Source organism: Temnothorax americanus, unplaced genomic scaffold (genome assembly GCF_048541705.1).
Source record: "Temnothorax americanus isolate GAGA-0224 unplaced genomic scaffold, ASM4854170v1 Scaffold19, whole genome shotgun sequence".
In the NCBI taxonomy this organism is placed as follows: Eukaryota; Metazoa; Arthropoda; class Insecta; order Hymenoptera; family Formicidae; genus Temnothorax; species Temnothorax americanus.
The window spans coordinates 1,925,528-1,943,095 of NW_027509329.1; the positions used below are offsets into that span (position 1 = coordinate 1,925,528).

General features: G+C 42.1%; 1 protein-coding gene and 1 long non-coding RNA gene across 8 annotated transcripts in view; one reads left to right on the forward strand and one right to left on the reverse strand.

The window, feature by feature from the left end:
* Nucleotides 1-114: 114 nt before the first annotated feature.
* Nucleotides 115-17,568, forward strand: part of LOC143896539 (uncharacterized) — a 71,004-nt gene continuing 53,550 nt past the window's right edge. Inside the window, exon 1 of the long non-coding RNA XR_013256686.1 lies at nucleotides 115-1,746. This is a non-coding gene — a long non-coding RNA (uncharacterized LOC143896539). The remainder of the gene's footprint in view (nucleotides 1,747-17,568) is intronic.
* The window catches only part of Rdl (Resistant to dieldrin), an 80,102-nt gene continuing 67,005 nt past the window's right edge, over nucleotides 4,472-17,568 (reverse strand). For 5 of the 7 annotated variants that reach the window (XM_077404459.1, XM_077404461.1, XM_077404458.1 and 2 more), the window contains 3 exons: nucleotides 17,075-17,223; nucleotides 15,119-15,278; nucleotides 4,472-14,555 (listed from right to left, as the gene is read on the reverse strand). In XM_077404459.1, the coding sequence (XP_077260585.1) occupies nucleotides 14,410-14,555; nucleotides 15,119-15,278; nucleotides 17,075-17,223 (455 nt within the window). In that variant the 3' untranslated portion in view covers nucleotides 4,472-14,409. The remainder of the gene's footprint in view (nucleotides 14,556-15,118; nucleotides 15,279-17,074; nucleotides 17,224-17,568) is intronic. The other 2 variants (XM_077404462.1, XM_077404464.1) reach the window with 1 other exon arrangement.

The following is a 17,568-nucleotide window of genomic DNA, read 5'->3' on the forward strand; positions in this document are numbered from 1 at the left end:
GCTGTGAAACGTTGATGCAACAAACGCTCTAGTAACAAACGTAGGCGTGGTAGATCGACGAAATGCCTTGTCGTAGAAACTCTTTGAGCATAGTTAACTTATCCTACATAATTCCGTAAATTCCTTAATTTCTTATTATTATTTTATGATTAGTTAAATTCCTAGTTAATTTAATTTTTAGATCGTAGACCTTAGTCTTACGTAGTTGCGTTAATTTCGTGCATGCATCCCTAAAGATTTTATTGGCATAGTCAGCACCGAACGCGTCTTCGATTTCAATTCAATCAAATACATTTTAAACGATCAAATTTCAAAATAGAAATTTATAATTTTATTTGCCGTACATCTCGACACATTTGTACGTTTTAATATATAAAATTTTCACGTTTGCAACTAATCTTTCCAATATTTTTTTTTTACATGAAATAGCAATTAAAATTTATAAATAGAATTCTGGATTCTGACGCGAATAACAGACGTCGAACGTGGGCTTCAGCCGATAATTAATTTCATTTATATATTTTGTTCTATCTAACGCGCTTTACTTCAGTTGGGAACGACTCTCTTGATAAAAAGAAATAAACTCACCCGGATCACCTTCGCGTATTTTTGCATCGGCGCTTTATGTTCCTGCTGACCGTGACTACGTTTACACGTCGTTATTAATCGGGTTAACGTCTGCAGTTTTAACTTCTTAAAACGCATACTGGTTCACACGAAGAGATGTTATTTGGAAATCTGAAAATTTTGAAATTTCGATTTTGTCAAAGAAATACAACAGATATATTTTTATCATTTTATCTTAAGTTGGCAATGCAATCATAACAACTCATTTAGCGTCTACACATTTCTTTAGAACCAGATTTATAAATCTACATTTTGTGTGCAGAGCAATAACAATTTGTGTTGCAGAATCGGATTTAATTTGTGTTTAATATACGACGTTTTTACCTCAGTTTTTTTACGCCACCAGTTGTAACTACTGATGGTGACGTGTAAATATATAAATTGACTCCAATTTCGGATCCGGATAAAATTGATAACCGAACTGATAACAGTGATAACCAAGGAATTACTGACAATCGGACCTCGCATCCTTCGCCGATAATACGCAGCGCGCGGTGGTTTTACCGTAGTTCAAATTTCGTGGACTTACCTGGTCGGTGGCGCCATCTGCAACCAGCTAGCGAGAACCCCGTTGAACTTTGGAGTTCGGGTCAATCCTCGACCGCGCATCGAAGTAGTGTGTGTCGAACTTTATTCGTTCGACGGAAAACGTGCAATTTGTCAAAATTGAACGACGAGACGCGTCGTGCGACGCGATCGCGATTCGCGACCAATTTCAGTCTTGTCGGGAGATCGATAGCAGAACGGCGGATCGACGTTTCGGCGATGAAATCGCGAGAATTCGAATACCGCGACGCCTCTCCCGTCCCCCGCTCCCCCCCGCGCCGTGAACGCTTCCGACAATCTGACTATTCGATTCGACGCCGCGACGGATCAGTTTTGATTTCGATCTCGAGTCCTTCCGATCCGCGTTCGCGATCGATCCGGACAGGTTTTTTTTTCGCGCGGTGATTTTGTTTGCTCGCGAGTGTGCAGTGCGATTGACTTTCCGAGAGGAGCGGAAGACGACGCATCGCCGGCATCGCCCCCCGGGAATTCGAGCGCGGCGTGGACGAGCCGGCGATCGGGCCGAGGTATATGATTCCCCGCAGAGAAGGACGAGACTCGTTGCCTTGCAAGGTACGCGTATGTAGTACATACTTTCTGTGGTCGGTATAACACAATACTTTACTCACGCAATAAAAACTTTACATATAATATAATGTCGCGTCGCGCGCTGGCGACGATCCCGCGGGCATATATCGATCTCGCGCAACAACAATCTCCTCGCGCCATATGATTTTACGCACGCAGCGTGATCCTTACGCGTTATAATCCTTATATCCTATAGACGAGGATCTCGGCTCCGGGGATGCTCTCATTCGGAAAGGAGTTTCCGTCGGTGCGAAGTATATGGGGGAAGGATGAAACACCTCGCGCGGCGATGATCGAGCGAAGTGTCGCGAGCGGCAGTTCTTTTTTTAAATCTTTATTTTATTTATCGCGTAAGAATAAAAACATCCGCGGGCCAACGCGTTAGGATAAGTCCCAGTCTACAATAGGCGTTTTAAGCCCTAAGCCCTAAGAAATTGACCAATCACAGTCAATTATTCTTCTCAAATTCGACTGTGATTGAACAATTTATTAAGGCTTAGGGCTTAAAATATCTATTGTAGACCGGGACTAAGGATTAGATCCTGATCGACGACGGAGCGTCGTTCCGAATGCGCTCCTCGATCGCGTTTATTCGACGCTCGATTCGGTCTCGCGACGAGTTAAGCCCGTGGCACATAGAAAAACTTAAGGCTGATTTATAGAGGCCGTAACCGTTGATTTGAGCCGTAATCTTTAAGAAATTGACCAATCACAGTCGAATGTGAGAAGAACAATCGACTGTGATTGGTCAATTTCTTAAAGATTACGGCTCAAATCAACGGTTACGGCCTCTATAAATCAGCCTTTAAGCAGTAAAACTCAAGCAGTAAGCAAATCAGCCAATCACAGTCAAGAACTTAAGGCACGACCCTAAGCGGTAGCGAATCCATATACCGTTGATTTCTTACTGCTTAAGTTTTACTGCTTAAGTTTTTCTACGTGCCAAGGCGCCCTTACAGGCCGACGATCGCACGAAGCGAACCGCTGAGGTTTCACCGAATTGCCGACTTGACCTCTCCGGTCGCCTGTTTATTTCTATCAATGCAGATTAACTTTATAATCTCGGTTTAACATACATTTCATCTTTTTCTAGTTCTAAGAATTGGAGAAAGATAAAGAGTAAGTTAAACCGAGATTAAAGTTAATCTATATTGACAGAAATAGACATAAAACGCATTTGGTGGACGCAGAATAAGGAATCGTATTCGGCGCTTTCGTTCGTACACCTTCGAGATTAGCGATCGATATGAAAACCATCCCTTTAGGCGAATCGCAGCAAACGCGCCAAATAACACGCGATTTACATGCAAATTAGAATTTTCTATTCAACAATGTATTAAATGCAGTGTAACACATGTGTTGCATTGCATTTACATTGAGTGTTGAGTGGGAAATTCTAATCTTGCATGTAAGTTGCGTGTTACTTATTGGTGTTTGTTGATATCGTGTTGCATTCGTGGAAAGCGCGGCGTTTCTCTTTAAACGGTAAAACGTACGTTCGGAAAATCGCATCAGGCTCGCTCTCGCTGTCGCGAGGATCGCGATACATTTCGCCTGACTCGCTCCTGCCGCGACATGTGGAAATCAACGTCACTTTTAAGTTCTCTCGTTAGAAACTAAAATATCCTCTTCTCCGTTAGATTACGGACAACTGGAGGCGCGCGCGATTGCCGGCGCGTGTGCGCCGCCGGTTTACTTATTTGTACGTAGAATTAAGTCTGCGTTATATAGTGATGCGCATCTAGACTTTCGTTCTCTTACGCGAACGTTATTTAGAATATTATTTCAATGAGCAAGTAACTAGGAGAGCTCTCGTTTCTCTTCATCTCCGCCGCTTCCCTCTTTTTGCGTGTCCTCGTTTTCACCGGCTGCTCCATAAACCGTCAATTGCATCGTGTTCTTTCGGCAGTCAGGGTGAACGGTCCAGTCACTTCGCACGTAATGCGAGAAACTTCCAAACGCAATAATCGTGACACAGCGCGACAATTTAGGGTAGGCATTCTTTCACTCGTACTCTTTCTTCCCCTTTGCTCCCACGCTCTCTCTCTCTCGCTCGCCCTCGTCCCCCGAGATTTATTTACAACGAATTCTACACGTTCGGGATCGCGCTTCGTCGACGATGGAACCGTTCGTGATGGAAGAATCCTCGGCCGAAAAGAGAAATCGTTATCGCTCGTGCGTCCTAAGATCCACGACTTAGGGCCACTTCAATCAAACTCCGATTAACTTAATCGTTAATTAGTCCATTGGAAATGACCAATCGCATTTGCTCATTAAGCAGATTGACAAATTGGTCATTCCCAATGGATTAATCAACGATTAAGTTAATCGGAGTTTGGTCGAAGTGGCCCTTAGTGAACGTCGTTCTGCGTATCCATCTCATTCTCGACCAGCGACATTCTCGACAGTAAAGACAGTTTTTGACAAAAAGATAAAAATCGTTCTTTACCTTATATTCTATTTTCAAAATTTTGTCGTACAGAGAGAGATTCGTGGATAAGTATATCAGAATTATATCAGAGACATATTCTTAATGTTTTTACTGTTGAGAATTGCCGCCGAGAGTTCGCAAGTAGTCCTCCCCCAGCACGATAGAGTTGCAGCCAAACGGTAATAACTGAGCAGCACACATTCCGACGACACCGATCTGTTTCCCGAGTCCCCGAAGGTTGAGTCGTTCGATCGTAGAGAAAAGGTAAGTTTTCATACGTCATCATCGACCATGCATTTTATTCGGATATTACAAAAAATGGCCTTAATAGCGCGCGGCTAATCGTAAATGAGGGCGCTTTGCCGGGATCTGACCTACTTCCCCTCTCTATTAGCAGATGTTCTTCCGCTTTCCACATTTTTACGCGTCGGTAATGTTTTTCTTAAGTCAGATTTCGCTCAGGCTGATGCACACTTGAAAGTTTTACTCTTTTCAAAGCGCGACTTTCCTTCTCCTTCTTGCTCCAAGATGGACGTTTTTATTGGAACACGCGGTATCACTCTTTCACCTTGCTGCCTCGCTTTTCTTTTCGAAGAGAGAAAAAAAGCGACGGTGAAGATTCTCTCGTGATAGTGCGATTCTTTCGTTCGTTAACGCGAGGAAATTTGTTAAAAATTACGTGTTACTCTCTAAATGACCGATTTTTATCTATTATTCTATCGTAATTAACGTCTCTCTTAAATTTGTAACAACTTCAAAATGCAATTGTTTTCTTGCCGATCTTTACTCGCGTCGATAAGTATTAATTATCAATTATTTCTGTTGCTAGAAAACATTTGTAGTATTTTACTTTAGATACGATAAACGCTAGAGGTCCACGTTCGGTGCGAATCAGTCGAATTTTCACTACGTACATTTTTTAAATGTGCCGTTAGAAGTAGAGGAACCGTCGGTACAGTGATTGTTTAGTCAGAGAGCTGAAAGGAAGAGCGCTCGATGAGATCGGTCATCGCTCTTAGAACGATTCTCGATGGTAAAACTGTCAGGTGTATATCATAGCCTTGGTTCGCTCGCGAGACTGTATTCGTGCGTATTTCGGGGATGGAAAAAGTGTCAGCGTGTGGCTTCGGGCAGATCTGGCGGGGCCCCCGCGCGAATCGGATAATATCTACAAAATCTCGATAAGTTTGTTTTGTCATCTTCGTCATCGTTCCTCCCCCGCAATCCTCCTCCTCCTCTTCTTTTTGTCTCGCTGCCTCGAGGAACAGGAACTTCCCCGCAATGGGAATTACAGACCACGGAGAATCTCACGCACGTATGTACTTTCCGTAGTACGTGTAGTAGACACGCGGACATTCTTACACGAACGGATACACTCCCGATTACGACAGACACTCGTATTTCCGGACCTATTAGTCTACGCCTAGCTATTATGCGTATACTCGCACTATTGCGCGCCGTACAAACGTTACACGTCTCTTCCCCCACCGTTACATCGATTTTTTACGTCAGACTTTTCGCTTTTCTCTTTCTCTGTTTCTCTCTCTCTCTCTCTCTCTCTCTCTCTCACTCACTCTTTCATTCTCTCTCACTCTTGCGCTCTCACTCTTTATTTTTTACCTCGCACAATCGGCGTCGCAGCCGAGTAGAAAGTTGCAGGTAGTGTAGGTATACTCGGTACGTGTACCTGTCTACCAAGTGCCGTATATATATATAAGTATGTATATATCGTTAATTATATATAATAGCTTCTCGAGATGGGGTAATCGCCCGATCTAGAGGGTATTTTTAGATGTTCGGTACGTGTTGCGCGTATGTTTGTGTGTGCCTGTTGTGTATGCGTGCAACGGCTGCGTGTTTGTGTATGCGTGTCTCGGGTACATGTGTATCTACATTTGTCTTTCTTACAGTTTACGTTTTCGTAGAATACGTTTCTACAGTATAATGCAGTTAGCGTGTGTCTTTAAATACATTTTAGAATTTGGTACTCTCGTCGAGACGACTCGTCTTCGCGCCAACACTTTTGTCTTCGTTCTTTCATTCGGAGTTTCGTTCGCGTTCGTCGATCCTCGCTTTTTTCCCGTTTTTCGCGAAGCAACGCAGACGACTCTCCTCTCTTTCTTTCTCTCTCTCTCTCTCTCTCTCTCTCTCTCTCTCTCTCTCTCTCTCTCGCCCATAAGGGGACGCCGCACTTTTCGTCGTATTTGCATTTCTCACCGATCTCGAGAGCGATCGAGATGGTTCGCGTAGCGATTCTTGATCGCGATGCATGACAAGTGCGCGAGTCCCCCGCCGGAGAAGGGAAACGACCTCAATTCCGCGATAACTGAAGATTGCATCCCTGAAATCCGTCGAGCTCTCGATTCGATGCCGCTCGAAATTCTCAACTATCTCGAGTGAACGGCGGTTGCGAGAAATATCGGAAGCAGTTGGTTACGAAACTGCGGAATCTCCGGCGACAAGCGAGAGGCGTTTTAGGACTGGTTAAGTACAAACGATCGCTATGCCGTAGTTCACGTACAACGTCTCTCGCTTGCGGCACGAGTAAATCGCGATCACATATCTTCCGTTTCGACAATTCCACAAGCCTCTCTTTCCCCAATTTCTCCCAAATGCTTCCCGATCAACTTCGTTTCCTTCGTGTCTTTTCGTAGCGCTATCGCTCTGTAACCACGTTTGATAAATATGGTAGAATGTCCCGCTTCAATCGTTCGCTCACTTATTCCGTAAAGACTTAAACTACTTCTGATATTTATACAGCCATTCGCGATACTGACATAAATATTACGCGAACATTAAAATAACTACATCACCGTAACAATCTTTTAATTATCTATGATTTATAACGCAACGAAGTTCATTTATACGCAATATATATATGGTATATTTATATTTATTATATAGAATACTTGTCAAAGTAAAGTTTAATAATGTTAAATAATGAGCAATCTTAATGGTTTGCCCACGCCTTCCTCGCTTAAATTAAAAATAACTTTCTAACTTATGGAATTTAGAATTTGTAATTGGAATTATAAAATCAAAGTTCCCACGGAATGTGCGCATGCGATCGGTTGAGCGGTGACACGATTTGCTTATCTAATCAATGATAAATCAATTGTTCGATCCATCAATTTAACATGTACGAATCTTTCGCGAAGTATTTCAAATTGACCAATCGACACGATCAGAGATACATCGGCGTTCAACGTTTCTCGTTGTCACCCGAAATGGTTGCACCGCTCGCTCCGTTTCCTGTCGTTTTTTTTGCTGCATCGCCACGATTGACTAAAACGTATATTGCAATATGAAGTTGGCAGTTTTCGTTACAACGCGGCTTGAACTGTCGTGGTCTTGTCAGAGTACATACACCGTTGGCGATTCTGCCGTGTTGCGTGCCGCCCAGAAGAGTTTCTCGCTCGCGGCAAAGATGACCGAACGCGACGTGAGCGTTCGTTTTGTCGATAATTTCTTGTAACTATGATCGTTTCATGAAGTGAGATAATGCTAGCTGATTGTGAGATAAAATGAGGTAAATTATTCCGATTGGCGATAGATTCTTCACGTACGTTTCTATACGCGTTGATATATGTATAGATATAATATACTAAAATCTTATCGATGTGTGAATGTATATCTATAAAATTCAAATAAATTATTCATGATCTCTGTACACATCTGCTGATGATTTGACAACCATGTTTTGAGCAATTTTTACGTTTACGTCCGCGGACGAACAATTATATGATCGCGAATGCATAATTTGTGGATGGATTGATAAAGAGCTCGACCACGTGGTATTTTCTCACGTCGTCGTTCTTATCTACGCATAATGATAAATGTAAAAGAGTTCATACGCGCGAGCGTATATAGATCGACTCTTCTGATCGTCTTCGTCGGCGATTACGGAGGATACTCCGAATCTTTCATTACGCAGTAGATAGTCAGCAAGTAATCAAATTGTCGGATTTTTATGACCTACATTCGCTGCGAATGAACGTACGGACGAACGAACGAACGAACAAACGAACGAACGAACGAACGAACGAATGAACGTACGCACTAACTTCTCGGCCTCCGACGTTCTTCCAGTCTACTTTGGTTTTCTCTTTTTCCTATACTTTTAAAAGTGATTTACCTAAATACGTGCAAACAGTCACATTTTCGTGTGCACTACATTTGCGTATATATATATATATATATATATATATATATATATATATATATATATACGCAATTACTTGCTATTACTTCGCAATAGGTACTCTCTTTGTTTAACGAATACAATGCTCTGTATAAAACTCGTATTTACAAAATGTGATCGATTTATATATAATATTAATATTTCTGTGTATTTTTTTCTGTATCTCTCTCTTCTCATATCCCGAGTTATATCCCAAGATACCTGCGCGCCGGTGCTCTTTGTTTTTATATAACGATTTCATCTATTTGGTAATGTTATACGCGATATAAGTGCCCGCCGATAACGCAAGTAGTCATCCTGCCAGAGGATAAAGAACATTGTAAATCTTTAAACGGTCATTTATAATGTTAACGGTAATAAATATAATAATAAAGGTAATAAAAATTTTTCAGTGAGACTAATAATAATAATGGTCGATTGTGACGTCTGCGGGGAATTGGCGCGTCCCATATGACGTGCGTATGTCGATTTGTGCTTACACTGCACGCGTTTCTTTTTTATAATTCGGCACAAGAAATCGCATTGAGCGATTAAATTATCGTAGGTGAATGCGCTTAATTATCGAGTTTTCTGCTATTAAATCTTCAACGTTGGATCAGCGAAGTTACCTAACTTCGAATACTTACTGAGATCAAGCAAACGTATATATGTTACAAACTTATTTGAGAGAGAGAGCGTTACAAATATCTTATATAAATAACATATTAATGACAAAATTTTCTTGATAGCGTCACACAATGAATAAACGTGATAAATGAATAAAGAATGCATCTAAAAGATTGCAGCGGATGCGCGTCATGCATTCTCAAGAAATTAATGCGTAATCGATCATTCTGAATTATAACAGCATCGTTCATCATCGATCATCATTACATTAACAATTGAATTAGTTTAGTAGCGCGCATTCGAAAGGAATATCGTTCATTCGCGATTTCGAAGCTTGCACGCTCTGTATCGCGAGATGCACCCAACGCGTTTTATTACGTTAATTATTTCGTTATCCATAAAGTTAATTAATTATTACATTATTTAATTATTTGCTTTACTTTTTACACCTAACTGTATGTCTATCTAAGGAAGAGTTTCTCCACCGTCTTTGATCGTGGACACGCCAATTCCCGCCGTTTGTCCGCCCAGCTTAAAGATTCAGCGTAAACAATAGGCACGCGTATATGTCACCATACGCGCGAATAAATGCATATAGCTACCATAGAATATATCACAACAATAAAACGAGTTAGATCCTCTCTCTCTCTCTCTCTCTCTCTCTCTCTCTCTCTCTCTCTCTCTCTCTCTCTCTCTCTTTCTCTCTTCCCTCTCGCTCTCCCGTTATTATAGAAACTCCGATCAGTAGATAACGGATGTACAGTTATATAAATTGCACACAACGCTTCCGGTTGGGGCGGACGTGGAGAAATGTATCAATACTTATATATTATGTACGAGCGCAGCCGAAGAAAGAAACGAACGAGGGCTGGACACGCGATTTGCGCCTTTTCGCGCACGACAAACTCGCGCGCCGCTATTATTCGAATTATCGCGTGATTACCGCGATTGAGAACCGGATGCCCGAGTGTTCGGCGCGGAAAACGCGAAAGCGAAATAAGTCGCTGAATTAACGCGCGAACGGAATGCCACGGTTGATTGTGCCCGCGATGGGCGAATTATCACGGTTGAATCTCGCGAATACGCGAGATGGTAAGTCTGTCGAGTCTGGTGTAATCGCGCCGGAGTCTGGAAAAAATCGAGAAAGCCGGAGCGCGTGCAATCTTCTACACGCGGAAGAGTTAAAAGTACGTACAACGATTAACCGAACCGGTATAATTTCGTTGATTCGAAATTTCGACGTCGTGAACACTGAAAAATCACCGCTGTTGTTTTTATTTGCGACAACGTAGGAATCGAAATTATAGCGGTCACAAATTATAATCCTAAAGTACGATCCACGCTATGAAAATGTAAAATTGACATAGATACTTGAGAATTTTTAGTCACTCCTTATTTATGGTCCTAGAGTTATTTATGTCTTATAAGTTAGCGGAACAAAGTGAGCAGAACCAATTCTAACTAATATTTTTATTTGTTGCTCATTTGTTGCTAAAGAAAAAAATTTGTTACTCTGTAAGCTTTCTTAAAAAATGATGTTCCGCTAAAGGAAGATAAGTTAGCGGGACAATATATACCTATATATATAGCAACGAAATTGCACATAACGATAACGTAAGAATTTGTTGCTAATTTGTTGTTCACAAAATATGTCCCGATTATGTGCAATTTTATTGCTATATGTATATTGTCCCGCTAACTTAATCTTCTTTTCGCGGAACATCATTTTTTGAGAAAACTTAGAACCAACAAATTTTTTTCTTTGGCAATTTTTTGGCAAAAAATGAGCAACAAATAAAAATATTATTTGGAATTAGTTCCGCTCACTTAGATCTACTAACTTATAAGACATGAGTTATTCGTTCCAGATTTGTCGATATCGATTTTAAATGTCATTAACATACCTAAGAGATTTATCATAGATGTTTTTTAAATATCTTATAAATCGTTTTGATGACGTTTATCATATTATTTAGGGAATTATATTTAATGGAGTATTAAAAAAAAATCTATTGATATAAAACTAGTGCTTTTAACTTTATTATACGGCTTCGACGATTTAGTGACTTGAAGTGCTTTTATATTTTTCTCTTTCGATTTTTACGTAAAATTTATGTATTTTTTTCTCGGCGAAAGAATTGCCAAAAATTTAGATATATAGTGTATCTTAACAGACCGAATGTATCACGTAATCGCTTATACTGAGAATTCCTAATTCTCTTTTCTTCTCTCTTTTCGAGTCGATAAGTTTGACCAATGTTATCTAATAAAAATCGTACGGTTCAGCGTTTTCGCATTGGTAAAACGTGACGCTCGAATATGACCATCCCTCTTTCGTTTCTCTCGAATATTTGAGATGGATAGCGGACCAAGGCAGAATCCTGAACTACGGATTACTTATATTTCCATAATGATTTCTCGCGGAGCGCGCTAAGGCAAGGGATCTCCTTATTAAATGCACGACTGACAGTGGCGACTGGTAAACGGACTATTTGGCGATTGCGAAGTAGAATGGAGGACGAGAATGGGGAGAGGAAGAGTAAGAGCGACGGCAGAAGGGATGAGAAAGAGTCAGAGGGTGGGTTGGGCGTGTCAGCTGGTCGATATCCTGAATGGCAAGCTTCCACGGCCCAGCTTGCAGTCAGCCGCTACGTCCGAGGGGCAAGAGAGAAGGCCAGTAAAAAGAGAGCGCTTGCATGTATATATGTATATAAAATGTTCCAGAGAAGTTTTCCACACTTCTCCTAAATCATAAACAGCAGAAGTCCAACTAAAAAAGAATGTCGCCCAATTGTTCTTATAATGCAAGCGCTTGAAGATTGGAGTTTTGAAGAGTTAAATTTTTACGAAAATTATAAATAATAAAACTTTATTCTTCTGTGAATTTTAAATTGAGCTTAATAAAGTTTTAAGCTGAAATTTAATTATTAAGATGTACGATCGGAAAAATTACGATAGCAAAAGATGACATCTAATCCAATCGTTGCCGAGGAAGAATTGGCTACATTTAAAAGAAAGTGCTTGGTTACTAGGTAGCTTATATACGAAAGGCGCAAAGAAGAAAGTTCCGAGTGTATAGGTTTTGGAAACTTTTTGTGTAAGTGATCGATGGTCTGTAATGGCGAACAGGATTTTAGAAAGTACGAGCAGCGGAGTGCGCAGCATCCGCGAGAAGAAAGTAGAACGCCATGCAATTAACGTTAATTAAATTGACAAAACATGGGCAACGAAATACGTTGAAAAAAGAAGACCGTTGTAAGCTCGTGAAGCAACCCACGCAAATAAGAGCGATTATATTTCACTGTCTTTCTCATCTCTTGCATAAATATTACAAAGGATGTCGATGGGATTAGCTACGAATTAAATCGATAAAATCCAGCGCGGCTGCGTCGGCTTGCTATTGTCACATAGACAATATAGATAAAGTGTTATTTAAGGATAATAATCGCGGTTGTACAGATTTATTTTCATCAGGTTTCTTTCTCTCCGCCATTGTTTTTCAATATACGATGAAATAAGATATGTTCATATTCGTGACACGAGTATTTTATACGTGTCAATTATATATCAATTTTTTTCTTTAGCGCGAGAGCTTTTCTTCGAGCGAAAGTAAGTACGAGTACCGAGTTGCATTTCGCCTTGGTCCGCTGTCCCTCTCGATTTTCTCGACTTGATTGGAGTGTTTTTACGTCCGATCTATAATCATTTATACGTCCCGGGAGTTTCCCTACGTAAACAGTCGCGACTACGTAGTACGAGCTAAGAGTACTCCCGATTGAGCCATGTGCACACGCACGTACACGCGTACAGAGACGCCCTGGGACGAGTGACGATATAAGTTCACCGATTTCGGTAGCGGCGACGCGAGTCATACATATACAGAGACATACAAAAGTCGCGTCGTGAAAAATCGTAAAAAAGTCCTACGAAATGAAAGGAGAGATCTGGCTCGTACTTGGCCGTAATCCAAATAAATGCGGATGCTGAAGTGAGGCCGCTACCATGAAACCCGAGCCGCTTTCGTCGTGGGCGTCCTGCGTCGCGCGTTATCCCCTTCCTCTTTTCCCCGCCGTTATATCTTTTGTAGATCTCGCGTAGAACGCTCTCCATCGATCGTCTGTACGCGTTCCGCGTACGCATGTGTGCACGCACGTGTGTCTAATATGCGTGTACGCGCGTACCTAACGTGGCCGCGTACGCGCGCGCGTACGCGTATGTTAATATACATATATTTACTGTACTTACTTAGATAATAAGTCGCACCAGTCTCCGATAGTACATTGTTTTTTTTTCTTCGTTCGGAATATGAACTTTCCCGCCGTTTTTTTCGTTCCACGTGCGCACTATCATTCATACATTTTATACTCGCGTTCATTCTCTCTCTCTTTCTCTCTCGTTCATTCGCATTCACGCGCGCACATATGCCACCATGCGATTTCCGCTACGTTTTCTCTGCGCGCGAACGCTGCTGACGGCGTCAGAGCGACGATTCATCCTCGACCTCGACGAACGTCGATAATCCTATATTTTTCCGTTCTCAAGCTGCTCTCGATTGAATCGTCGCTTTTAACCGACGAGTCTCGGTGTTGTTCTTAGCGTTAGTTAATGTTACTATGTAATGGTGGCTAAATTGACAAGTGTTTATATCGAAGGTATTTTCTCCGTTTAAGAACTAGAGATACCTAGACTGTGGCAATGTTTTATGGTATGTATGCTCGTGGATTCGCCTTCGCGATTGAGCTCCTGCTTGCCGTTCCGTTTGCATCGCGACATATACATTTCTATCGCGCGACGTATATATATATATATTTATTTATTTATGTATATATTGAGTCTTTAACGAAGACGCCTCGTGGACAGCGACGATAGCCGAGGCTTGCGCGTGCCCGATCGCTGATTGACGAACAGGAGCCTGTTGCCCGGTTGAAATTGCGGTAGTCACAGATGCCGCGCAAGTAGTGAGAGCGCGCGTTTGATAAGCCACGCCAAAGCGATGCGGCGTCTGAGTTCGTTCGACCGTTTCTACTTGCCGGTGATCGCGAAGTAGTCCTACTCCGCGTCTAGGCGACCGCACGGCTTGCCCATATTCGTCCGCTACTACTTCCAGTTGAGAAGTGGTTACCGTGCTCTCGAGACGGACCTAAAGCGTATGTTTTGAGAGCACTTTCCTGGTCCGCGAGCTGGTACGGCTGGTCTCGGATGTCGTTCGCTTTTTACTACCCGCTTTTTACTACTTCTGTCCTGAAGTAGTCACCGAGCGCGCCTCGATTTTTCCTCCTCGAACCGCTTTTCGCTCTTCCTCTTTTGCGAATCGGTCCTCGTCTCGTTTCTACGCGTAAGAATGCTCGTTTCTGTGCGCTCTTTTGCCCTTTTTTTTTCTTCTCGATTCGGAGCACCGCGACGTCGTCGTCTACTTCGCCTCGTCGAGCAGTACGAGGTCGTCCGCGACCACGTCGCTGATGTGGAGGTAAATAATCCAGTACATCAGATTGAAGCAAATGAAACATACCGGGAATACGATGCGGGAATATTTGTCGATGTCCGACGGCGTTATGCCTAAAGAAACGTTAAAGTGACTTAGAATGGTTGCGACGCAAGATCGTGAGGGAAGAGAGTTGCATATTTCAGTGAGCTTCCGAGTTCGCGCGGTGCCGTTGTACCTTAAAAGAGTACAAAAAAGCGTCTAATAGTGCATCGTAATGCTTGAAAAATAAATTGTACAAATGTTTCTTAAAATGCGCATAAAAGCTTTTTATGAGATGATCAGTGACAAGCGTTTTCGGACGGTGTTTCAAGCGTAGAGAAATTGTATATATATAATACAACGCCGCGCAGGCGCGTGGTATCATCGGCCATGAATATTGCTATAGTCTTGGCGAAGTTCAAAGTACTCGATATCGATATTGCCACAATTGACGGCCTTGTCAGGCCTTTTATCCAGGCGATGACACCACGCCGGTGGCCTTCCGAGCTCGCTGACGGTTAAACCGTACAGTAACGTTTATTTTGCCACCGTTCAGAAGCTCGTTGAAATAGACAGCCTGCCAAGCTAAGAACCAATTATTTGATAGCTTGCCAGGCGAGAGGGGGGGTTGAAAAAGTGTTATAAAAGTGCGTACATGGTCTACTCATACCGTAGAGCTTGGTGATGTCCTTGCTAGGATGAATAATATGTTGCGGCGCGCCCGCCGATTCTTCATCGGCGCGACCATTTATGGTGTTCTCGAGCGTCCCACCTTTGCTGTGTGCCTTTGGGTCGTGCACCTTGAACCGCACCTCCTGGACAACATGGGACCACTTACAAGAGACACGGCAGTTCGCCGTGGGGTGTCCCTCACCCGAGGTTTACCCCGTAAAACTTTGTCGGTTTGGCATGCGATACCGAGGACTGGGCAGTGTATATTTTATTCGTTCAACGCGGTGACGTCCGATTTTACGTTAGTCATCGGAGCGATTGGTATTCGAGAGACTCACCTGTTTTTATGTCGCTGTTGCGACTCGCGTCTCTGTTATAGTTTATTCCGTTATATTATATTTTAGGAACGTTTAAGTATAAAATAGGAAAAGTCTCTCGTAAAAGAACCGCGGTTCGTAAAAACGCGCGGTGCGATTGCTCGTGCTCAAGCAAAACGGATTGGTGAAGATTCAATTGAAAGCTGGTGTATATGATGCTAATTGATATACTGTCGGGATGAGATGCGGGAAAATTATTATTATTTGTTACTGGTACATAATCATTAGTCGTTATAAGAGACTATTTGTTTGATGTAAAATGAGATTATGCATACTGGAATATAATTTCTACTTTTTTTAAAGTTAATATTAATGTAAAAAACATTATATGATTATACGGCTTCTTACAGGAAGCTGTAAGATTGTAGAATATTTTGGGTAGTTTTATTATTTTTAATATTAATTAGATTTTATTGTGCATTTGAAAGTAATAATATAATACTAAGAAAATCACCAAAGACATTAGATTCGATTTTAATACACTTTTCATATTTCGAAACAAAGCAACTATAAAACTCTTGAAAGAAACAAAATGTAATTAAAAGCGTATCAAGTATGTAATTAAAAGAATCGTGTAACGTCATTAGGCATTTACCGCCGGATAACATGAATAATTAACTTTGTAATAATAATTAATTAAAACGTCTTATCTTCTTATCCGACACTTTATAACCGTCCTTCGTCCGTCCGTCCCGTTCATCTTTGTCGCTCGTTTACTCACTTCTTTCCGCTCTACCACATTGTCCTCTTTCTTTTCCGGTCTTTTAATATTTTCTGTTTTCCCGGAGAGGAAGGGAGGAAGGGAGTCTACTACAATACCCAAGATTAAAAGAAAATTTATAGTGCGTCGTGTCCGTGTTGGCACGAAGCACGTTGTCCGGCGCGTCGCACAACCGAATGGGAAATTCATTTCGCAGAACCTTTTAGCTTTTGACCTTTCGAGCCTACCCGTTTTTAGTTCTCTTTTTTAAGGGGGCGGAGGGATAGAGTGCATATTTACATTGCGCGATGGTACGTGCTGAGCTGGATCGAGGATAATGCTCGGCTTCGTCCTGTTGAGCCTGCCCTTGTGACGAGAGAGAAGAGATTGATTAGCTCTAATATTCGTTTATACCGCTGTCTATTAAAAGATTCGTTTATTGCAGTCTATTAAAGAATTTTTAATGGCGATTATCACGTTAATCAGTATTATATTATTGTTTATAATTTCGTTATTTAGAATTCACATTTTGAGACTTCCTTCATCGTTGACAGTAGGCAAGACAGATGATATTTGTTGTATGTGTATGCTTATACATATAATATCACACGGCTCTCGGGAGCCATAAAGTTATGAAAAACAAGTGCTACGATTATGCATAAATCTGTAATAGTGCCACGATCGGGACATCTGGATATCTTGACAGATCCGATCGTCTACTCGCTGAAAGAAAGCGTGTAAAAAAATCGCCCAGGGGAGCGCTAGTACTGGATCTCCTGGTCGTACGCGGTGATACAAAACGACATTCTGCATGGAAGAAAGAAATTCGGGAACGACGACAATCTTGGCCGTCGCTACTCACAGTTTGCTTAGGCGCATGATCGCCATGATCGCCGGGTACGCGCGGCGGTCCTGGATTTTCGCTCGCGGCCTTCATGCTCTCGGCTATCTTTTGGAACCGATTCTTCCGCATCTGAATCCTCTTCGCCATGTAGCCCACCGTGGCGTACTCTGCGAAGAATAAGAATCCACGGGAAATGAAAACACGTAACCATTCAATGCCATGACACGTCTGCCACTGTAAGATCTGGGCGAGTAGCCCGGTTTCACGGAGCCCACACTTCCATCCGTCGAGAATCTCACTCATGCTTGCGCTCCCGGTACTTGTGTAGAGCTCACGTGCAGATGGAAGAAAGCCATTTCCCTGGAAACCCCGGCTGTGAACACCGCGACGGCGAAGTACCTTGATGTCGTATATGTAATGACTAATGAGATACTCGCAATCGCGGTCGTGAAAACGCAACAATGTGTGTGTCGTACCGTGTATGCTAATCGATTGAACAAATCCGCGGGGCT